At 33.4% G+C, this 25,451-nt stretch overlaps 1 protein-coding gene across 11 annotated transcripts in view; it reads left to right on the top strand.

Annotated features, from left to right (window-relative positions):
- bru1 (bruno 1) overlaps positions 1-25,451 on the top strand; it is a 350,067-nt gene that overhangs the window by 260,290 nt on the left and 64,326 nt on the right. For all 11 annotated transcript variants that reach the window (XM_085203425.1, XM_085203423.1, XM_085203418.1 and 8 more), the window contains one exon: positions 5,050-5,098. In XM_085203425.1, the coding sequence (XP_085059551.1) occupies positions 5,050-5,098 (49 nt within the window). The remainder of the gene's footprint in view (positions 1-5,049; positions 5,099-25,451) is intronic.

The raw sequence follows: 25,451 nt of genomic DNA, 5'->3' as shown, positions 1-25,451 counted from the left end.
TGATAGGCAGAGGGAACATGGGAACCTAAGATAAATCTGTTCTCCACTTTCCGCCGAATTATTGAGCCTTTGCGTGGCGAAGCTCGACACCGCGCTTTGTCTCCTTACCAGAGGGAGGAAATGAAAATATTTAATGTTTCATTCTCCCGAATGGGAATTTAGCCCACGACCGTCGCCCTTACAGTGGCTCCTGCACTAATTGTATTTAGATTATTGTCGCTGTTAGTTGATTATTTTTTTATAGTATAGTTTTTTTTTTCATACCAATCAAAGTAAACGACAACTTAATTATATTTTAAGCTCTGCATTACGTTCACACTGTTCGACAGCTGAACGTATTTCTCATTACCTGAATTCCATTGAAACGTGAAAACAACACATTCATCTACCGTCTACTAAACAGAACCCTTTAGACTCGTCCGTGACTGGTTTACAGATTACCAACATCTAATTACATAGTGTTTGGTTAGTTCATTTAACTTAGATTATAAGGCGAGTAACCCTGGGGACGTGACAAATCGTACGACGTGACACACTGTTTGTCCGAGATGAGTGTGGTGATTGATGATTGTCTCCTGCTAATTAGATGAGAGTTCTGATGGTAATAATACTTGGGATCTGTAAGTTTTAGATGGAATTAGTGGTTTTTGGTAGTGTTTTAGTTTAATTTGTGCAGTGCTTTGGTTTGGTGGGTGAAGATCATAAACTTCTAGATTTAAATCTATTAGTCATATGTACATATGAAATATATGCTCATAGAGTCATTTCTGCGAGGTAAACTGTGATCCTACTTTGAAACTAATTGCATAAATAATAATATTTGTAGAATATATACGAATATTCACTTAACACTGTTTGCGCTGTGTACTTATTTATTTTATAGACGTATTAGAAGTCCCTTTCTCTACAAAGTCACGGCGTCAGATACGTGTTACCATCTCTATTGGGTAAAATATGAGAAACGGAGTGAATAAATAATCCTTGCATTCTTTTTCTCTTTTACTTTTCTTAATTATAATAGTTTTCTTCTAAAAACACAAAATAATTACATATTATTTTTGGAAACATTTATATTGAAATTTACTATGACATTTTGTGTATGTAGGTACTCGTTGTGAAACATTGTATGAGACAATGCTGTTACCTCATTAATTTAATGTCGTTAAATTTAATCGCGAGACGCAGTTTTGTGTTGCACCATTATCTGGTTTATAATAACGTTCTACCTACCCCCTTTATTTTTACCTAATATTTATTTGAGAGTATTTATTTATTTATTTCGTCGTCTGACTTTAACTGTAATGCTTCGACTTACTCGAAATAAAATTTGATTTCCTTTGTCTTAAAAACGAAAGAAAAGTGGAGAGCTCGACACTTGAAATGTCCTCACACTAAGTTTTGTCAACCTGCAACCGTGCTAAAGCAAGCTAAAAAACATAATATATCAAAATAATCCAGCAAAGCCTCGTTACAAAATAAACTATGCAATTTAAACCACAATTCCATTTTATTATGAGGAACACAAAACAAAAATATTAAAACACCTCTTGCGGGTTAATAAAGTGGCATGAAAAAAATACATTGTTAAAGCGCACAGAATGCAGTGTACTGATAAAATTAGTTTATATTATAAAATGCGCAGCTTCTACTTGGAATAACCGCCGTGATTGGATAAAAATGTTTTCTTTTAACATAATAAATTATTAGATGTCGTTTTTTTTTAGGATTTTGTACCTCAAAAGGAAAAGGCGGAACCCCTGTAGGATCACTTTATTGTCCATCTGCCTAGACTATTTATCTCGAGATGCCATGAAGATATCAGGATGAATTTAATATCACATATTGAAGGTTAAAATCGTAGGCATAGGGACCCTAGTGTTAAGACACTCCATTCCCCACTTTCTGCCGTATTCTGGAGTGGCGGAACTCAACGCTGTGCTTTGCAAGTAAGAAGAAACTCTTCGTAAATTGAATAAATAACCCGTATGATATAATAAGTATGTCATATACATACATAAAAAGAGTTTTTCGTCAAATCTATTGTTTATTTGTATAATATCTCAACGAGCTCTTGAAAATGATCTTCAAATACCATGTCACTTGTATGTCGCGCTAGTCATCAATGTACCTAGCCTATAAGCAGTTGTGTTATTATGAAACGATTTTTTTGTTTAAAACTGATAATATTCATAGTTTCTTAACGTACGGCTATATAGGTACGTAAGAATGCCTGTTTTACGAATAAATACTTTTTAATAAAGATTTTACGCCATGAAAAGTATATTAATTGACTGACGACGTAGACGTAGTTATTGTTGATGCTTTGAAAAATGTATGTTTTTAAAATATATTTCCGATACCTTGGTAGAGTAGGAAGCTAATAATAGTTATTTATCGTAACAGAAACTTTAATAATTTTTCGACTTCTTTGATATAACATTTATGTATTTGTATACGGAATTTATACAGGAAAACCGTCTATTAATGCTGCGAAATTGATTGCGGTTCTAAATATTAATTATAATTATCAACAAAAGCCAGTGACTGGCACTGGCATGAGGCCAGTCGTGGCACAGTGTCACAAGCGTACGACAGTAAATGCGACAGGTTGTAGGTTCGTATTCCACTCGAGGTAATGAAATATTTAATATTTTCATTTGTTCGCCCGGTATCGAGGCAAAAGTGCGATGTTGAGTTTGCGCAACCAATGCCTACAGAATCCCGTGGAAAGTGGGGAGTGGAGAGTCGTAGCACTAGGTTCTCTGTGCCTACCCTGCCATGCAGGATCTAACGTGTATCTGAAAACGATAATTAATTCAATCAATATAATCAATAAATCTAAATAAGCTCTAAAAAAGAAAATGTGTTGTGTACTCCAGAGCGTGTGTCAATCAGCGTTCGGTTATTTTTATAGACGTCTGACGGCAGAGATGTATTGGCAGAGAATTGTGTGTTCTCTCTTTGAATGGCGCATAAATAAGTGTGTAGTTATGATCGACTTCGACACTTCAACAAGGACGATTCTTTACAGATTAAACGTCTTTTGGACCACACATAATGTTAGTTTGTGGATACATTTCTATATTAGGTAGTTTTTGTTTAATTTGGTAGTTAATTTTTGTCAGATAGGTCAGTTTAGGTAGTTCAGCAAATTGCTAATTATTGTAATGTATTATTATTATTAATAACTATTAAATTTTCACTCTGTGAAAATGTTATATCTGTAATGTAGCTGTTTTTTCGGTTAAATAAAAAGTAGTATTGAAGTCCTCAATCAAGCGAAATGTTCAAGTAGTCGGAAAGCCTGTAACGGCCAGACGTAAATGTACAATTACTACAAAATTAATATAGCAAGTGAATATATCTGTAGGCCCGAAGGCCGACAACGTCTTGGCCCTATGGCAGAAAGTTGTGGCTATAAAGGCGATTGTTATGAGTTCGATTCTAACTCGGAGAAATGAAATATTTGCTTTTTTTCATTTCCTCGCTCTGGTTACGAGGCAAAGCACGGCGTTCAGTTCTACCACTCAACACGCAATGTCTCAGAATTCGACAGCAAGTGGGGAACAGAAATACCTTAACACTAGATCCCCAAACTCCGTCTGCATCTATCTAAAATATATCTAGAGTATACTATATTAGTTCTGTTAAGCCTATCAGTATTGAGATGAGAGTGCACATGAGTGCTTTGTCCTTCAGAAGGCCAGATAGGCTATCGGTCCCGGCTACGGACTATAGAGCTAACATCAATAACACTCATTACAGGCAATCAGAAACCTGTAGGTACATTTCTAACAGCGAGCTTACAGCTAGTTCTACTAATTGGGCCTCGGATGGCTGATCTGTGAAGTATAGTTAAGTTAAATACAGTGTTAAATTAATAGATTGTTTTTAATAGATATGTTTAAGGAATGAAGAAATATTAAATGTTCATGCGTACATTGATATAAGAAGTAGAAATTATTGTTTGAATAGTTTGTTTTTAAAGTATTATTATTAAAAACTCAGCTTACGACTCGCGGACGATATTTGTTTACTAAGACTCAATTATTATAATTATTTATATAAAGCGAATTGAACCTTAAAACGCATACGTACTCCTAGATCTGTATGTAAAATTTCTAGTATAATATATAAAGCAAAAATTATCAACTATTTCATTCTATAGAAAAAGGTTTAAAAGAATGACCTAAGATTTCCCAGTATCCGCTGTGTATATTGTATGTATACATTATCAATTGTTTATAGACCACGATGCTACTGTGCTTTGTTTACAAATAATTTAAATAGCTGCGATCGTGAGCGACGGTCGTATGGTAAACAATTCTTCGAGCGTGTGCATTCATTGAAATAATATGTCATCGTAGAAACCATATAGGGGAGATATATATTATATGAGAGGGAATCTTTTTTTTAAAGGCCGTCGTGGTGCAATTGCACAAGCCTGCGACTGTAAAGGCGACGATGTGGTTTCGATTCCCGTTCGGGGAAATGGAATATTTAATTCCGCCACTGTACACGCAATGCCTCTAGAATTTGGCGGAAAATGGGGTAAAGGAGTATCTTTATGGGTAATAGAGTGTCTTAACACTAGATTCCCAGGTTCCTTCTGGCTACTCTGCTATTTGGGGGATACAGCATGAAGTTTACAGCATTAAGAATGTTTCACGCTTTATCCCAAGTACCAAGGTAGAGCAGGCAGAGACAATCTAAATTTTTTCAACGATCGAATTCTATACATTACCTGCTGGTATGCGGAACTTAACGCCACGCCTTGTTTTATAGTGAGGAAATGAAATATACCTAATTATTCTCCCGAATGGAAATCGGAAAATTGGAAATCGAACCATCACTTATATAATCGTGAATCGGCATTTTAATTTTATCACTAGAATATTTTCGGTTCTGTTTAGTAATTTTATGAGTACTTTAATTAATTTACAGTATCTTTATGTACATGGAGATATATAACAAATCCTTTATAAGAATTTACAGTGTTTTATAACTATTTATCTTAATTTATCTTATCTCTGCTTTTTATTGTTACAGATGCATCATCCGATCCAGATGAAACCGGCTGACAGTGAGAATAGAAACGGTAAGTCTTTATAATTATTAAATGTATTTCTTTTAAAGTTATGAAAAACTTATAATAATATTTGATTAACGATCAGTCGCTTTAATCGATTTTAATTATATTTCTTCTTATCTGACATTGACACTCAGAGATGTCAATCATCATTAAATGAATATTTATTTGCAAGCTCAACTTAATAATATATAGGTATTTTCGGTCATTTATTTTAATACTAGCTTAACAAGTAAAAATTTATTAATTGCATAGCTATAAACAAACAATTACTATTAAACAACAAGATACATTTCGACAAAAAGGAATTCTACTCATCTAAATAAATGGTCGAACGTTATAATTAACTTAAACAAATGTTATTCGTTAATAATATTGGACGAGTTCTTGGCCGAAATAAAATCTTTTCACTTGAATAAAATAAATAAATAAAATAAATTTAATATCACAAATTTTATTTAATATTTACGAGGCTTCCAGGTTCCTATGTGCGAAATATTTTTTTCTTTAGTATGCATATTAAAAATAACACATTCCTACATTTTTTGAGGACCCACGTTGCCATTAAAAGCCAACTTTTAATATTTTTAAATCCACAAAAATATTCCATACCTGTATATTCCGCTTCTGTTGACAGCTTATTAAATAATTATAACTAATGATTATTATTATGGAACGAATATAAATTTTAGTTAAAATGTTATTACAACAATTATAACTGAAACATCTATTTAATCTCTTTAATACCCTAAATTGATGGAAACGTTCAATATAGAGAGTTAAACATTAACACTGGAACTATTGAATAGACGATTAGACTGTCCGCTTACATTGAATTCATGTTATTACTGAATAATGAAATTTAGATTTTCAGTCAAAATTACGCATTGTGTATTTGTTAAATAAGTTTATAATTGGAGATCGTGGCGGGGCACAAGCGTGCGACTGTAAGTCCGACAGACTATGGGTTCGATTCCCATTTGAAGAAATTAAATATTTAATATTTTCTTCTTTATTTCTTCACTCTGGTAACGAGGTAAAGCGTAATAGCGAGCAAGCTAAGAAGCTCTGATAGCGTTGAGTTTCATCACTCAACACGCAATGCTTCTAAAATTTAGCGGGAAATGGGAAACTAACACTAAGTTCCCAGATTCCCTCTGCCTAGAGTAGACAGGCTATGTAAAGTATATAATGCTAAAAAAAAACCTTTGACGACTCGACGTATGTATATAAAAAATTGTATACTAAAATGGTTACAAGTTATAATAAAATACGTAGGCACTTCCAGTGATGATTTAAGACGATGCTTTCACAAACTCACACAAAAGATAATGCTAGGCCATTCCGCGATGTGATATCATCGTAAATAGCGCTCGGTGGCTCGTATATCGAAAGTATGGAGCCTTGAGGACATGTTGTTTTAATAATATTTGTACATTGTGGGTTTCTAACAATGCTAAATATATAAAAAAATGTAATAGAATTATTTCTTAATTAATATTGAAAATATTACTTTTTTCTTTACATATCTATCGTACAATACATGATACTTATTAGTAGAGAAGCTAGTGATAAGTCACTACGTTTTTCCTATTTCAAAAACATTATTCAACGCTGATTTTAGCCTAGGCAGATCTGCAAAACAGTCGAATAGTTCTGCAAAGACTGAAGAAGACTATTGTTATTAGTATACATATTATATTACATTTTTGCAATATTTACATAAGAAACTTTTATAAAGGACAGATCCGACTATAAGCGCGATGGTTGCAGGTTCAACAGAGGAATATTGACTCTTAGAAATTATAATTTTTCGGTAAAAATGCGAGTTTAGGTTGCAACTAGCCTTAAAATTAGGAAAAAAATAAAACCGAAATGTTTTACTACATTTGCTCTACCTTCATGGTATCTATATCATGAAAAAGCATGAAGATACCGATCCAAAATCCAGTAATCTATATATATAAAAGGACTTGTCCTCACTGACTGAGGTAAGACGCACGCACAGCCGTAACCGCCGATGGTAGAAACGTGAAATTTGGACAGATGTTTACTTTCGTAATCTGAACATCCACTAAGAAGGGATTTTGAAAAATTTTAACCCTAAAGGGGTGAAATAGGGCTTCAAAATTTGTATGGAAAAAAAATAAACCGGCACCGATTTTTATAAAATTTGAAATGTAGATTTTTAAAAGCATTTAATTGAACACGTGTTTCATCGTTTTCTAGAATTCTCTCCCTAAGGGTGCAAATAAGGGGTTGAAAGTTTGTATGGGAAAATTCTTAAATCGCCACCGATTTTTATAAAATTTGATATTTAAACTCTTAAAAATATTTCATTGAACACATGTTTCATGGGTTATTAGAATTCACCCTTAAATACGCATGCGAAGCTGCGCGCGTCCGCTAGTCGATATACAAAAGTCGAAACTTAGAGTTAAAATGCTAGTAAATTTTCAAAACAAACTTAAAATTCCCACCTACACTCACCGTTAGGTGTACGTTCCACTGGAATACTTAAAGCTCCGCAACATTAAGCTGTACGGGACAATACATTGGGACAAAGACTATATCTTAGCAACTTAGTTGAGACCAAGTTGGCAAACTTAGTTCGTGAAGCCTCACTTATCTGGTGTCAGCTTGGGTACTTGTAGCCTGAGGTCACGTAATGTATGTATATTGGAGGTTTCACTATGTTTGTGATACTTGATGTTTTACAATTATATTGGAAATTCATTTTTTGGGTTCTCAGATATCCTTTGCACCGGAATTTTTCTGCAAAACTTTAAAAACGAAAGGTAGAGAAATAAACTATAAATTCTCCCTCTTTGAAACCAATTCAAACTTTTTTTTTCTTGAAATATATATTATTTGAATATACCGTTTTTATTCGTATGATCTTAAAGGATTGCTTGCTTAGTTTAACACGGGAAAAGGAAGGAACATAGTACTATTTTATCATTAGTACCCCATTCTGTTTTTATTTACTTACTGGATCTATTTACTGAATACATTTAGCGAAACAAATTGTACACGCCGCACCGCACTGTGTTGTTATTATATGTATTATACATGAATTTATATTATACATGAGTGATTTTTTTTATTTGTTTATTAAGTTTATTAAATTTATTTTATTAAATTTATTTTATAGAGACATGTTGCGTAAAAGACACAAAGACATGTGCGGTAAAAGAAAATTTAGATGTCGTTTATTTAGATACTTTATTAACTGCTTGAATGGTAAATCCTGATAATAGTCAAATTTCAAATCAGCTTCACGCTGTATTCCGCAGTAAGCAGTATAGGCAAAAGGAACTTAGTGTTAAGACCCTCTGTTCCCCACTTTAAGCCAAATTCTGGAAGCATTGCGTGTTGAGTAACGGAACTCAACGCCGCGCTTTTGTCTCGACACCATAGCAAAGAAATGGAAATATAAATATAAATGTCTCATCTGCTCGAGTGGGCATCGAACCCACAACCAATCGGTTCCACATTCATAATTTTTGCCCCTGTGCCACGAATGGCCTTAATGGCCTTAAATTTCAAGTGAAGTTTACAAATATCTATTGTACATAGGTAAAAACTGTATAATATATTGGAATAAAATAACCCGAAATAACTTTTTATTTATATTTATTTAACATAACCCTACAACTTAATGTAAGTAAGTAGAAAAAGTACGCCATTCTAATAGGAAAGCACGTACTGTACGGTCTCTTCTCAGCGCTACATCCGGTCACATGCAACGCATATTAATTAGTGCTCGAGCATGTTGGTGGCAACTACTGGCGAGCTATACGGTGGTCACTATAACCGAATTAACTATTAACTGCCGTTATTTGAAGAAAATAGTGGTTGTTTTTTTTGGTTATTTAATATTTAAAAAGTTCAGCGGAAAGTGGAGAACGGAATGTATCAACTCTTGGTTTTCAATGCCTACATTAGGTACAATATGCGGAATGAAGCGAGTAGCTAAGAAAAATTACAACATAATACAGAAGATTGTAATAGATTATGGGTTCAGTTATGTATTTTTAACGGAAAGAAAAAATAAAAATATTAAATAAATAATTTCCTCGAGTGGGAATCGAACCCGCAATCTTTAAGCCAGTCACACGCTGCCACGTCGACGGCTTGAATTCCATTATAAAACAGATAAAAAGATCATCTAAATTGATACCATTCATATTAGGTTAAGTCAACAAGTTAACAACTATCGTAATGCCATTCGAATTTGAGGATCATAAAAGAGCTGAATTAAGTGCTTCACAAAGGGATCGTCGAAGCCAAACGACTTCAGTTTAAATAAACTTGGGATAATAATAGTTTAGAATATGTTCTTGAGGTTGTTAATTGTAAACACGGTGGTTGTAAATTCGATTCTAACACTTGGGAAAAGATTATCATCATCATCATCGTCATCATCATCGACAGCCATCGATTGTCCACCGCTGGACATTGGCCTTCCCCAATTCCCACCACCACACTCGATCCTCAGCTCTTTGGACCCACCAGCTTCCCTCCAACCTCCTGGGAAAAGATTATATTCAAATTATTTTCATTTGCTCGATCCGGGTCGAGTTGACGTAGCTATTTTACACACATTTTCTAATGACGGCGGAACCAGGGAACCTGCTAAATGTTAAGATACTCTTATGTGTTTTCATTAAAACACTTCCGTGCCCCATTTTCCACCGAAGTCTAGTGGCATTGCGAGTTGAAAATCGGAATTCAACGAGACGACAAAATGAAAAAATTAAATGTTCTATTCCTCCCTGTGGGAATCGAACATACGACTGTCGCGTTGACAGTCACACGCTTGTTCCCCTGCGCCACAACCTCACAAAATTAAATTTGTTCTCTTGCATCTCGTGAATAATATTTCTGTTGTACACCAAAATATGTATTCAAACTATGTGCACTTCAATACGTATAATAATTTTATAAAGTGGATCCAAAAATCCACAATCATCACGTATGATAAATACCTTTCTTAATTCATTAGAAATGTATAGTTGTATATCTTTAATATATTTTTTTCTTTTTATTTTTGTTTTTCAGCTTTATATTGTATCTCGCCTATAGCAGGATAGGCAGAGGGAAGCTAGTGTTAACACACTGCACTTCCCCACTTTCTGTTTAATGATGCATTGTGTGTCAATTGGTGTAACTCAACGCCGCGCTTTGCTTTGTTACCAGAACGAGGAAATAACAATGCATTTCCCTAAGTGGGAATCGAACCTACACTCGTCGCGTATTTCCTTTATATCTTTAATATGATTGTATTGAAGCACACACAAGCAGCGCAACGGTCTAACTGATACACCCAACTACTGCATACTAATAAGACAGTGGCATTCGTGTCAAATGCAAATTATATATATATATATATAAATATATATATGAAGTAACTAAACAAACAGAAAAAAATATTGTACAAACTGTATTGTATTATTTTATTATTGTTAAACATAACTCTGAGATTTTCCTTGTGGAATTTCTATGACTCATGACCTATGCTTTGCTTATAAGTTTAGTGGTTTGAAGTTAAAGATAGTAAATGCGATTTTTGTTATATTCTTTTAGATGTTTTTCTACAAAATAAATAGTAATAAATAGTCTGGTAATAGTAAATATATACATTTTTTACATCATTCTTAAAAACATATTTAAAAACGAGCGTTTTTAATTTAACATAGCTGGACGTATACCTTAAGTTTGCGCTATCTCGGAAAGGTTCCCACTTTCAAGTGAGAGAGCACTATTTATGCATATATAGTCTTAACTAGGAATATATTAGACTATTAATCCTAAAAATTTCAGCTCTGCTAAAATGACGTAGGTCTGGGGGCCCTGGGATCTCGGTCTACAAAGTACAGATTAGTACAGATTTTAGTTATTAGACCTCAGATATTATTCTTATGAAATCGAATATCCTCTTTTTATTATTCTTCAGAACTGCTTCTCCGATACGAACCTACATTAATAGATTAAGTACCTGTAATTATTAACAATATTTTATAGATGTAACATTCGATTTCCGTGTAAATGAAAACTGAAGACGACACGGGGAGCTCATTAGCGGGTAAAGAGAGGGGGGGGCAGGAGGGGGCAGGTCGAGGTGACACAGAAGAATGACTGATCGTTCGTCAGCGCACGCGCATCACAGATATAATATACCTACTAAACTTAGTTTTGTCGCGGCCGCGGTTCAATGCAGACGTGCGATGCGATGCAATGTAGTTGTTGTATTACACAGTTGTAGTAGTTGTAGTAGTAGTGGTAACTACTGTGCGACAGTGTGCTGTGTGTGTGTGTGGTCTGTGCGTGAAGCATGAGAGGCGAGGCCGGCGCTAGAAGCAAGACCGCCAGGTCGGCTTCCAACTACCCGCCCATAAGCGCGGCCTACTGGCTGCCACCGGCTAACCCTACGCCTTATCATGTACCAGGTTCGATATTGATAAGCTAGCTATAACACTAAAATTATAATCAATTAAATAGAAAACACTTCTATAAGAACTATTTAAACGTAAAGTAATAACGTTCAAAAAGAACTTGGTCGCACAGTAATCCATAATGTAAATTCCCATGGTGCTCGCCGGCCTCGCTAATGCGGCGTACACTGAACGCCTTATCTCTAACGTTTTTCGTTTAAAGAACTTCTAACGTATGCAATAGGTATGCAGAAATGCAAAAACAAACAATTGCATCGACGGACGCGGTTCGAGCTCAATTACAACGCTATTTACATGGCATAGCTCTGAGGAGTATAGTAGGTACTAATATTGATAATTGTTGTTACGAAAAGATTTTTTCCTTGTAATGTTTACGTAAAGTTTTAATACAAATGGATATAAAATTTAAAACGTAAGAAATATTAGCGTTTGCGTCTGCTACGGCAGAGGCAGTTAGTTCGGTCTCCATCTAGGTCAGATTTTTTATAAGTACTACAAATATTATTAAAACACCCTCTGTCCAGCAAATAACAGGGTAGGCAAAGGGAACCAGGGAAACTAGTGTCAAGAGACTCAAGACACTCCGTTCCCATTAAGATATTTCATTTTCCCACTTTCAGCAGAATTCATTGCTGAAACTCAACGCCGCGCTTTTCTTCGAGAGCGAGCAAATAAAAGTAAAAAATATTTCATTGTCTAAAGTGGGAATCGAACCTACAACCTTGTGCCACTGCGCCATGACTGCCTCACATAAAATAACTAATGTCAAATTGATATTACTTTTATTAATAACTTTAACTTTTAACGCAATAAACAGGTGGATGTTCATATATTTTTATTACTAGAAAATTAGAAAATTTCACAAGCAAAGTCACATTCAACAACTAGTGATACATAAACAAATATTTATGTAATAATTGCAACGAATTTGTATTATTATAAACTCATCCTGTGGGCACTTAACTGAAAAGTTGGCAGACTGTGTTAAATTTAGCGTCCACTTTTCTTTGGGGTGTCTTTTTTTCAGTGACGACGTGACGTAACTGTGGCAGAGCGTGTCGGCCGCGGGTTTTTTTTTTTGTGTGGACCGAAGAGTTTTTGTTAGATGAACATGAAATCGAAAGCCGCCGACATTGACCGACATGCCGTCTGAAAAACAATACGGTGTTTCCGTCGCTATTTTGTAATAAATTGGGCTTACTCACGAAGATAATTTAAATTCTCAAATCGACTCTACTTCACAGTTTTAAACACTCTTATCTCGTTGGTGATGGAGCTCAAAATCGCAAGGAATGTACTTTTGCATTGAATATAATTATTATCCCAGTTTTACCTCAATTACTAAGCGTAAATAACAGTCTTGTAAACTCAATTACACACAAAAGGATTATTACTGTGACATCTTTATTAATTGAATTGTGTTTGCGCGCGACTTTGTTTGTTTGAACTTTTGTTTGAACTGACCTCAAAAATGGTGGTTCAAAATAATTTCATCTCTTCTTATCTTTAAGTAGCTTCTATGTTTTTCTATGGAATGAAGTGTCATAACACCAGGTTCCCTCTGCCTGCTCTGATATGATTTTTTTTGCATTTTTGGATTATTTGATTTGTAATTCTATTTTCTATTTTTTTCCTCTAAATATAAATATCAAGGATAATATTTATATGTATAATAAAAATATTTTTGAGGTTAATTAAAAAATGATAACGTTCATTAAACCATTTACCGGGAGGTAAAATGTCATATTAATCCACATAATGAGCTATTCGTTTATAGAATTTCATCTGATGTAGTTCAGCCGTTTTTCTTTATCATTGAATGTTAAACCAATAAACTTATATTTTTTACTTGCCCAGTTAGTATAATCATAACTTTATTTAAAATTACAATAAAGTATTATTATTATTATTAAAACTAGATATCAGCTCTGTACACCCCTTCCCTTTTTCAGACAATGTATTCTCTCCTCTACCCAAAGGTTGCCTGGGAGAGATCGCTCTCTTAGCGATAAGGCCGCCAATTGTACTGTTCTATGTATTAATACATGTATATGTGTCTTTTCTATGGTACAATAAAGAGTATTTTGTTTGTTTGTTTGTTTGTTATCGATAATAATTGAGACCGACTGTAAAGGCACAGACTGTAAAGGCTTCGTCGTCGTGGGCTTAATTCCCACTTGGGGTATTTAATTAAATTATTTTCATTTCCTCGCTCAAGTAACAAGACTAAGAGCAGCGTTTAGTTTCGCCTTCCATTATATTTATATTAATTTTATTTCACTGCTCCGGTAAGTTAAACCGCTACGTAGAGTCATCTACTTATTTCCAATCAAAGACCTTGAAATGCAACATATTTTAATAGAAATGAAGCTGAAATTAAAATATATAAAATAAAAGACATGTATAAATCGAATTATATATTTTACTTAGTATGTAACTCACGATTTTTATAATAAAGTAGAAATGGCCTTGTTGTACCAACGTAAAGCGTACTTTGTTAAATGTAAATTACTTCATTTTATTTAAATTTTGAAATAAAATATATCTAATTTTATTTAACATTAAAATGCAATAGTTAAAATTGCATTTTAATGTTAAATATATTGTGTAAAATTGATGAAATATTCCGAGTAGCTAACATGCGGGTGTGAGTTCTTCATGTAATAAGCAACATAACTATGTATGCGTTGTGAGGGAGTGGGTTTCGGGTCTGATCCCTGCTCGGTCCACCACTGTGTCCAAAACAGAAACGGCGAGTGGGGGATAGACTCTTAACACAAGATTACCCTGATAAACGAGAATAAAGTATGAATCTCCTTTTTTGTTAGGCACAGTAACGACGGTCCCCAATTTTCGTTCATTTTAATGCTAAATTGTAAATTTAGTATTAAAATTCATCTGCTAAGAATATAATAGCACTAGTATTCTTATTGGAAAAAAATTACCAATCCTATTTATGTTTGTACAAGTATAAGCATTCTTTCATCTTGTAATTACAAGAAAACCTATACGCCTTACACTGTGTAAGACCTAAGTAGGCAATAAATCGAAGGTCGCGATTAAACGGTTGATTGGCTTCCGACGTGAGGCGCGCACGTGAAGTGTGTCTTACAGAACAAAATTTGTATAGAATACTATTCTACAGGTATAATTTATATAATTATTTAAATATACTTATAACAAAAAGTTAAATAGAAAATATTTATGTCTTTGATTTGAACAATCATCCATTATCACAAACTTTCACTTTTATAATAATTAATATTTTGTCAAATTTGAACACAGAGCTATTCCATACGTACTAAAAGAGCCAGAAACTTTTGCTAAAATTACACAACAATATAATATGTCCAACGGCACGTGGCTGACAACAAGATGGCAGGACAATATGAAACGAGGAAACAAACGTTTATTTCGATCCTTGCACGTTCATATATGTATATGTACAATACGTACAATTCTATGTAATTTTGATGTGTAGATATTGGAGAGTGTTTTCCTTCCTTTAGTGATATATAATTAATTTATTATTATTTTAATTTATTTAATTTTTCCATGTTTTGGAACGAAGTTCCTTACGGCTTGGAAGGGATAGGGATTTCGCTGCGTGATCGAACTGAAAAAAATGTGTTAATAAAACCGTAAGAAAAATGCGTGGAATAAAACCGTTAAATAAGAGGTGCGCAGGCGCGACAGTCGCATACACAGACGAGTAGTGTATAATACCTTTCTCTTTCTCCCTCTTTCTTTTTTTAGTTGGTAATTTGAATTACGATGTTTTTTTATTTTAAGTAATTTATTATTTCCTAAAATACTGAATTTCCTAAATACTTTCTTGTACTTAAATAAAAACTAATCAGCAAAATTTAAGAGAAAAATCAAGAAAACCTACATAAAATTGAGCACGACTTTTTTTGCAATTTGTGTCGATTCTACATTAGCCGAAGGAACTTCGTTCCTACCTGGTGTCCCACGACACCACATTTTAATTTACAATTATAAGTGTTGATTGTAGAGTGTGAAATATTTCTCTATCCTAAGTGTGGAACACTTTAAAAAATGAAAATATTTTTATTATTCATTTTATTTATTTATTTTTAAACTCTACCATAAGCTAGAAAAGCCTTAAGCTGAAAAAGGATCAATTTTTTTGGCCGAGTATCTATTATCATTAATTAGATTTACTATTTATTATATCTAGTACATCATTAGATTTTCTATTTCCAATAATTTTCTCAGGATTATGCTCTGAAAATATTTAAATAATATTTTCAAATACATAACCCCCATTGGGATTCGAACTGGTATTACTATTTTACTTCTACATTAAACATCCTATTACCAACAAATACGATATCCGATAGCAAACTACTTTACTTATGAATATTATTTACATATATTACGTTATTATTAGCGCACGTGCTCGCGAAGTATTACACGTTGATTAATTGCAGCAGACGTTTACATTTATCCTGTACGTCTTATTTCGATGATTTTATCTAGTGATAGCATAATTGCCCTCTTATATATCCTAACCTTGTTGCTTATTTCTTTTTTGGACAATTAGAGCTAAAACTAACTTACTTTATTAAAGTTTTTATTAACCAATGCAAAGATGTAATGAACATACAATATTCAATATAATACAATCGAAGCCTATATATATCGATAGGTATAGCTTATCACTAGATGAAGAATCAATTAACTTTTTTGCTAACCAAAAATAGCTATAACCAACATAACAGTAGTAGTTAACCAAAACCTGTAGTTAAAAAAACACATAAATGTACTGTACTTTAATAAATAAATAACTTTTTTTCGTCGCGTCCATTTTTTTGCATGTACCTACCTACCTGGGTGAGCTCTCGACATAAAAACGTAAAAAAATATAAAATTAAAATATTCGCTAAACTGAGCAACGCTTTTTATTACCATTTCATGTTTAAAATTTTTATATAGCTGTGGATTCTTTTGAAAACGTGATTATTGGTGATTTTAATGAATAGGCAGAATTTTCTAGTTATAGTGTTATTATAGAGACGATGTTGTGCCGTAATTAGGACGTGTCTGATTTGAACAAGATGGTTAAAGATTCGATTTGTTAACGCCATTAAAAGGGTAAAGAAATTTTTATTATCTTCATCTAACTTGTCCGTAAAATGCGTTGAAAATGCTTAACGGATTGACTGGAAAGCCTTTTTTTTTCCTTACTCCGCAAGATAAGCGTAGTATTTAAAACAATGGAATAAAACTTTGAATGAATACAACTCGAAATAAGTAAACGTTGATAATCAAATTTTTGATTGCGATAAAATTACAAATTCTACAAATTCTATTAATACAAATAAATACTTCAATTTCAATTTCTTGAGATGAAATTTTAAAAAAAATCGGTTTTTCATTTCAATATGTAATGCTTAAAATATAGATTACTTATATTGCAATAATAATTGGTTTTTAGATAATGAAAAAAAAAACAATCATTCCCCCGAATAAAGATCCAACCCACTATCATCTCGTTACGTGAGACGACGAAGCTAACTGTATCATTTGGTCATTTTCGTTATAAATAGGTTCAATGTACTCAGTTTGTTCCTGCGTTACTTAAAACGTAGGGCACTGTAACGTATCTATGATGACACAGGTGTTTGATAAGAGGTGAATGATAATCTCAAGCGGGAAAAAATTACAATGCGGTCGACTTTGTTATAAGTGTAAAGATTTATGAGGGCTTTGTTAACAGCGACTCGTGAATATCGTTCATAACAATAGCCCCCCAACTATTTATTGGTGGGAGTTACCGTCGACTGGGAGTCGAACCCACAATCATCGCGTCGCGCATCGACGCGACGGCCACAAAATGCCACAAATTACTTAGAAAAAATTATATAACCGCCGTTGGATGCGTATGCAAATTTTGACGGTTTGTTTCTTTAAAATAAGAAAAGCACCATACTATTTGTGAATTAAACAATTATAATATTATGCAAATTATATTCAATTATAATAAATATATTTTTGTATTGTTTTTTTCTACGTATAAATTATTTATCAAAAGAATAAAAAAAAACTGTTCAAAATGTGCATAATATATTTTTTTTATACATACATACATACACATAGTTTCATATTAAAGTATCTTTTTATTGAATTTGTTGTTTTTTGGGTGCGTTTATTTGAATAAATTCTTTATTCGCATCAGGTAATTTACCTACTTTCGTTAAATGGAAATTAAGTGTTTGATTTGAGGCCAGACGTGGCGCAGCGGCACAAGGGTGTGACTGTAACGCGACGGTTGTGGGTTCGATTCCCAGTCGAGGAAGTGAAATATTTATTTACGTTTATATTTCCGCCACTCAACACGTAATGCCTCCAGAATTTGGCAGGAAGTGAAGAACGGAGTGTCCTATCACTAGGTTCCCTCTGCCTACTCTGCTGTATGCGAGATATAGCGTGAAACTGATACAGTTAAACACTCCACGTCTACAGTTTTGTACCGTCGTCGACGTCGTCGGTCGGTTATCGCTAATACGTTAGCTCTGTTTGAACAAGTGCACGGCTCTTGCGTAAGCCTCTCGCGTTACATCGCCCGCACATCCTTTATACTCGGATGCGATAATACTGTGTGTGTGTGTGTGTGTGTGTGTGTGTGTACAAACTTGTAATTAGCAGAGTTCAATTACGCTATAGTGTCTCAGTTTTGAAGGGTAGTTGGTGAATGTGGATACGGTTCCAATTTACAAAATTGGTTAATTTTTGTCCTTCATGTTAAATTTAATAAAGTGCAGCATAAGAGTTGACTCCTAAACAGCAATGTTTCTATAGTCGACTAAAATTGTAGAAGGAACTTGGAAGTTGCCCTTGACTAAGATAGATTAAACAAAATGTGACGTTGAAATCCGAGAAATGGACTTGATATGACGGATGGATTATATAATTAAAATATAAACAATAAAGTGGTAATTTCTTTCTGTGGAACATTTTTTTTTTTATCTTCACGCTGCATCCTGCATGGACATGAAAGGACAGGCAGAGAGAACTTGATTAGCTAGTGTTAAGACGCTTCGATACAACTAAGACATGTCCGTTCAGAAAGCGGGTTTTTCCCGAATTCTGCAAGCATTGCGTGTTGAGTGGCGGAAATCAACAACGCGCTTTGCCTCGTTACCAAAGCGAGGAAATGAAAATATTAAATATTTTATTCCCCCAAATGGGAATTGAACCTACAACCATCGCGTTCACTGCACCACGACGGGTGCTCATTTTCTTTATTTCTCATTGATAATATTCAAACGCTAAACTCGATACTAAAGTGACACAATACATAATTATATATACACAAATATAGGTGCATACCTTCATTGTTTTCTAAATACATCTCGACGGTGACTCACATTCAAACATTTGCATCACTGCATCGCTACCAAGATAATAACAATCGTGTACTTGGAAATGATTCATTATAAGCAAAAGAAATATTAATTCTATTTATTAATTAATGTTCAATTTTGCATTTTTTTTTTCGTTATTTTGACTGACTTTACTGACGTTTTGTTTACTTGATCAAGTTGCTGCCTCTCTAGCATAAAATAATGACACAGAAAATATAATTTAGGGCTTGCAGATTTAAGCAGGCATGTTGGCGCAAAGTAGAGAACGGGAATATCTTAATGGGGATGGTTTAGATGGGGAGTGGGTTTTAATATCCACTCGAGGTAGTGAATTATTTTTATTTCCTCGCTCTGGTACGAGGTGCGGCGTAAAGTTCCGCTACTCAACACACAATGTATCGGAAATTAGGTGGTAAGTAGGATATCTTAACTCTGAATACCTTTGCCTACCGTGATGTAACCAGATAGGGCGTGATGCTAAGAATATATGTAAAATATATCTAAAAACCACTGCATCCTTAATATAAAAAATGTTAACCGAGTACGTCAAACGTGAAAACGTAACAATTTCCCTGCAGGCCGACCCGGGACCTCAACAGAGTGTGAGATCCAAATTGAAATTCAAAACGTCCCTTTCATAAATTATTTATTAGAACACGTGCGTACTAAGAGGTATATTATAGGTAGGTAGGCAACTCTTGTTTGTTGCTATTCGGATATACTGACATTGTAGTGGACGATTTGATGAAATAAATGTTTTCAATTTATTGATAATTTCGTTTCATAGAAGGAGTTTTACGAAAGTGAACCAAAATAAGAATATATTTTTATTCTTTTCAAATGTGGTAGAATATTGGGCAGTTTTGTTTTAAGTGGATTAACCCAGTGACAAGTTGGTTTGTATGTTAGAGGATATAATAATAATTCTTAATGTCTATGTCTTAATGTCTGGCACGCTCCAAAAGACCATAAATTAAGAACTGAACTGAACTGAATGTCTATTGTCATTTATGTGTTTTTTAGATTCTCATAGTGGGGATTGAATCCATAACAATCAAGCACCGTCATATATATTTTTTTAACTAAAGACTGATCTAAAATTACGCAAGTATTTTTTTCTAATTTAAACATATTTTCTTCTATATTTATTATATATCTCGATTAATATAAGATGATAGTGTTATAAATATATCAAGAAAAAAATATTCATGGAATAATTTTAGTGGCATTTTATTCTGTTGCGCTATTCCAGTAGGTAAGTACTTACTTATCTAATGACAGAAACTATTCGCTTTTGAAGCTAAACTTCTTTAAAAATCATTATAAATATATTAAAACCTGTTATAAAATGTGTAATTAATTGTTTTTTTTTAATCATTAACCTATTTTAGTCCATTAAAAACGAATAAAGTCAGCTAATGGGTTAGTAATTTGCTGACTTTATTCATTTTTAATTTGATTGAAAATAACCACGTAGCAGTAAAATTTAATTTTCTATGACATAAATAAATATTATTTGTAACGAATATTTTAAAATCAATAGAGAAATTTATTAAATGTGATTTTGAGTTCCTTCATACTGTGCAGAGAGTTGTTCAGTGCTGAACTAAATGTAATTGTGCCTCAGCGTCACGACTGGCCTAATTAAACGTCCTTCGTTCGCTATTTTCCATCAACTTTAATGATATTTATTTGACGGATAAGCGAAAATAATGTAAAAATTGAACCCCTAACCACTACAATTGTGTTTTAACTGCGCTACTAGGTGTGATAAGTAAATCTTTCATCACACTATTAAATTCTGTTATCACATTACTATAGTACAACCGTCACAAATAACAGGCAAGCCATCTTTAGAGCTAAAATAATGTGCTAGTATTCTCTATTGGATGTTTGCCCGACGACGGTCTGTCGCGTTGAGGTATTAGTTTAAAAAAACAAAGAAATATTATGCTTAATGTACCCGTTTAGTGCGTTTAAAATATAGGAATTACAATAGTTTTTTATATGAAAAAGTATTTTTTCTTATATTCCCTTATTTTGATATCGTTGGTATTATCGATCTGTTGTAATCCTATCCTATCCTATATCTTATAAAACAAAGTCGCATTTTGTGTCTGTCTGAACTTTCTAACTCTTCTTCTTCTAAACCACCCAACGGATTTGGACGCGGTTTTCACCATTAGGTCGAGTATTTCTCAGGGAAGGTTTATATATAGTTTATTATTTGTATATTCTTATGTAAATTAACATAAATACGATAAATGTGTATATAGTCCTACCCGCTGAGACACTTTGGCGCATGCGCTGCTTTAATGGTAAATACTACATGAAAAAAATGTACTGGAGTATTGTTCCTCTTAATAAGATCTACAAAAAAGTCCGCGATAGCATATTCGTATCTTTTAAGAATAACGTGTAGTGATCATATTTCTGTCTAAAAATAGTAATTACAATATATTTTTTATTGTGAGGGATATTTTTCCATAATGGTATTAATCCTTATCCTTTAAAATACTTTATTAAATTTCTACGTTAAACGAAGATAAAATTTGCTTTTTAAACTATTTCGAAATTGCGAATAGTTTTAGAGAAAAACGCATTTAATTATTGATACATCACGCCGTTCACACATCAACTGTATCGAGTCAAGTTTCACTTATCCCTTACTCTCAGCATATAAATAAGTATATTAGTTACGTTGGCCATTTAATGTAGATCAAAACTGTCTTTTCTGTTTTTCATTTTAATAAATACTTTAGAAGTTGTTACAATATCAAAAAATCCTTGCTGCGAAACGCGCCTCGCGACGTTATGCTTATACAAGCGAGTCCGCCGCGCCCGCCTGCCTTACACGCATCGGTGGTTCAGTGGTAGAATGCTCGCCTGCCACGCGGGCAGCCCGGGTTCAATTCCCGGCCGATGCATTCTATTTAATATTCGTCACAGGCAGCCACGTAGTGCTTGCTTTTCATCAGGGACAGAATACCCTCTTCAGCATTAACCACAAACTCGAAAAAAAAAAACCCGCCTGCCTTTATAGCAACGAAGATTTAGATGCGTTTGCACGTATTGGATAATTCGAGTTGAATGTATTATTTAATGTCATTTAACTATCTAACAATAGTAATTTAAATATATTTTAATAAGTACTTGAAAAGATTAGTAGCACAGATTTAAAATTACGGTACCTACTAAAAAATCCTTGCTGTGTAAAACAATTGGAAAATCCTTATTGAAACTACGAAAATGCGGGTTGCATTAGGGTTTAATTAATTTTCACATTATCTTAAGTGCTTTGCAAACATACATTATATGAATAATCCAGTAGTAAAAGCGGGCGAAGCCGCAATAGGGTCGCTAGTTATTTAATATAAAAGACTGTAGTTGCGGGTTCCATTTCCACTTGAGGTAATATATCTATTTATATCTATTTAAGATATATTTTACAAGTATTTTAGACAAAGTGTACAGCATAGAGTTTACAAGCAAGCAATATCGTTAAAACGGGTCGACAACGTGAGTAATGTGTTATTAAATTTCCTTTGTCTACCCTGCAATGATATAAGAAAAGCGTGAAAATATATCAAAAATTTGAACACCATGTCGTCGTTGTAATGAAAAATATGCATTTTGAAGCATGAAATAGGTGCCTCTGGTAATATATCAAAGTTTATCGGTCCCCCTAACTCATTCGGGGGGGGTAAAATATCGCCGTGACGTAATAAAATTATTCCCGGTGCAACGGAATTACCCCGGCTACATAAATCCAAACGAACAAGTTAAATAGTTGCCTCTACCGTATCGCAAACACTACCAAATCCACTTTACTATTTGATCTATGTCTCTGTACCAACGGAAACGACTCTAGCCCTCGTGTCGGTAGACGTTTCCTTGAATAACCATTAATTAATTGATTTTTTTTGTCTTCAATCTCATACTCATATATTAGGTGTCAAGAGAGAATCTAATGAGATATCACATGTTTTAATATCAAGAAAGATTAAATATATATATATTTAGTTGTTTACCGCAGTGCAAGTTTAAATCGAGTTTTTAAACAATAGACAGCAATCGTCGCCGTAAGCCAATACGGAGTTCGACGCTGCGAGTCCCCGAAGACACTCGTGCATTAGTAATAATGATTCACAGTTAGAAATTCAACAAATTGTGTCTCGACTTCCGAAGTAGGGCACTGTTGAATTTTCAATGTATGTAGTACGTAGTAGGTAGGTACGTAATGTCTTCCTCCACAAAAGCCGTATATCCCTCTCTCGCTGGACTTCCACGCTCAAGGCTCTACTTAGGTGAGCATGATAGAGAATTACTAACTAAATAGTGTGTGTGGCTTGCAGATATGCTAATTTTGTTGTTTATTGAATTACTTTTTTTTATTTTTTTTAATTTTATAAAAGGTTTTATATTTTTTTGTTATCATAAAAGGTTTATGACGCCCGTCGTGGCGTAGAGGCACAAAGTGTGACTGTAATCACGACTGGTTGGGGGTTCGATCCCCACTCGAGGGAATGTATTATTAATTTAAATTTCTTCGCTCTGGTGCCAAGGCAAAGCGCGGCGTTGAGTTCCGCTATTCAACACGCAATGCCTTCAAAATTCTGCGGAAAGTGAGGAACGGAGTATCTTAACACTAGGCTCTCTCTGCCTACCTGCTGTGTGCAGGATATAGCGTGAAGCTAATTTGATTTTTTTAACAGTAATTTAACTTAACTTTTAGCTTTTTTTTAGTTTTCCTTCTCACCTCTTTGTGCCATCTTCATGGTGTCATGAGCGTCTTATATCATTATTCCAGAATTGTAATCTCATATTGATAGAAGTACTTATATAAAATACAAAAATTCTATTTTATCCGCAAACTAAGCGCAATCGAACGACAACCCATATCATACAGAGCTAGTATACACATTTGTAGGTAAGAAGAGGTTTTATCGAAACAAATTCACCAAATCCAAGATTGTTGGCAGATCGTAATCCCGCAAGTTATCAAATCGGCTAGACGGGATGAGCGTGCAGGTTTACATCGATTTCGATACCGTGATAAAATATTGTCGGTGTACTCTTACCATAATATGTTTTGTGGATTTTTTCGATCTTGTTTCAATAGGTTTGATTAAATGGCGGATCTTAACGCCGCGTATTTACCTTATATAGCAAGGAAAATTACATGTTTCGACTATCTGATAATGTAATTATAATTATTCAGATTAACTTTTTCATTTGTATAAGTTAGCTTCAAATTATTTTAATATTATAATCAATCAAGATTCGCATTCGAGATGAACTAAAAAGTTTTGTTTACAATAAACAAAATTAATCAATCAACTCAACAAATGACAAGAAGAAAAATATATGAAAATTCAATCTTTTAAAATTAATATTTAATCTTTAATAACATCTGTCTCTACAAATTTGTATCACAAATTCAAATTCACAAATATATGTCTTCCAAAACAATATTAATCTAAACTTTAGATCGCGTTGTCGCAAAGTTTATCACAAAGCCTACAATGCCTTGCACCCTTTCAAATATTTACGCGAATGTATATAGTATTGTGCGAGTAGAGGCGCGCTCGCCACGTGAAATGTTGATGCCATTTTCATCTTTAACGTTTGTATCATTTGTTTTCTAAGGGACATTACACATCTGGGGGCGTTTTTTTTAATTCCTGTTGTTTTATATTTTCATATAATGGACTGAAAATTATAATCTTTTGTAAATATAACGTACATATACGTGTGTAAGTCATTATCGTAAATCAAAGCGAGAAGTTAAGTTCCGCCTATGTAGGGGTATACGCACTAGGCTCTTTCAGTCATAACATATAAAAAATGTATATATAGAATTTTCAGATCAAACCCTGAGCGCTCTGTAAAATGGTGATGCCGTTTTCATTTTTAACGTTTCTATCATTCGTTTTCTAAAGGACATTGCACACGCGTTCACTGAGTTTTGTTTTTATTCTATTCTTTTTTTACGTAGTATTTGTTCTCTATACTACAGTTATTAAAAAGAAATTTCTATAAAAACGACTGTTTTTCATTGATGCTGTCAGTATTTTCGATTATTTCGCTAGCTTTTAGTTAAATAAAAAAATAATTTCCAAAATTTCTGACTACACTCAATCAACGTTGATTATATACTCGAAACTTTAGGATTTTTAAAAATATTTTTTTTTACGCTGTACGATTTAGCATAACAACTCCATTATAAATAACAAGCCCATAGAAAAAAAATCAATAGGTAAATCTGATATTAAAAAGCAGCATAACGCAATATCCAATTTTCACAATAATTTTATATTTAATTAAAAAACGAAAATATATTTGGACGGGAACTTTAAATATTTTGTTACTGTAAATAAAAATTAAAAACGAATATAAAGCTTAAACATATAATAAAGTACGTAATAATAAAAGATATGCAATTTCATACAATCTGCCAATAACAAAGGTATTGTAATCGTAGAGCTACACGCACTGTGAAAACTTGTTGTT

The sequence above is a fragment of the Heliconius melpomene genome, chromosome 19 (assembly GCF_056956725.1).
Source record: "Heliconius melpomene rosina isolate 202511_hmr_F chromosome 19, ASM5695672v1, whole genome shotgun sequence".
NCBI classification, from domain to species: domain Eukaryota; kingdom Metazoa; phylum Arthropoda; class Insecta; order Lepidoptera; family Nymphalidae; genus Heliconius; species Heliconius melpomene.
This window is presented reverse-complemented; position numbering and strand designations above follow the sequence as displayed.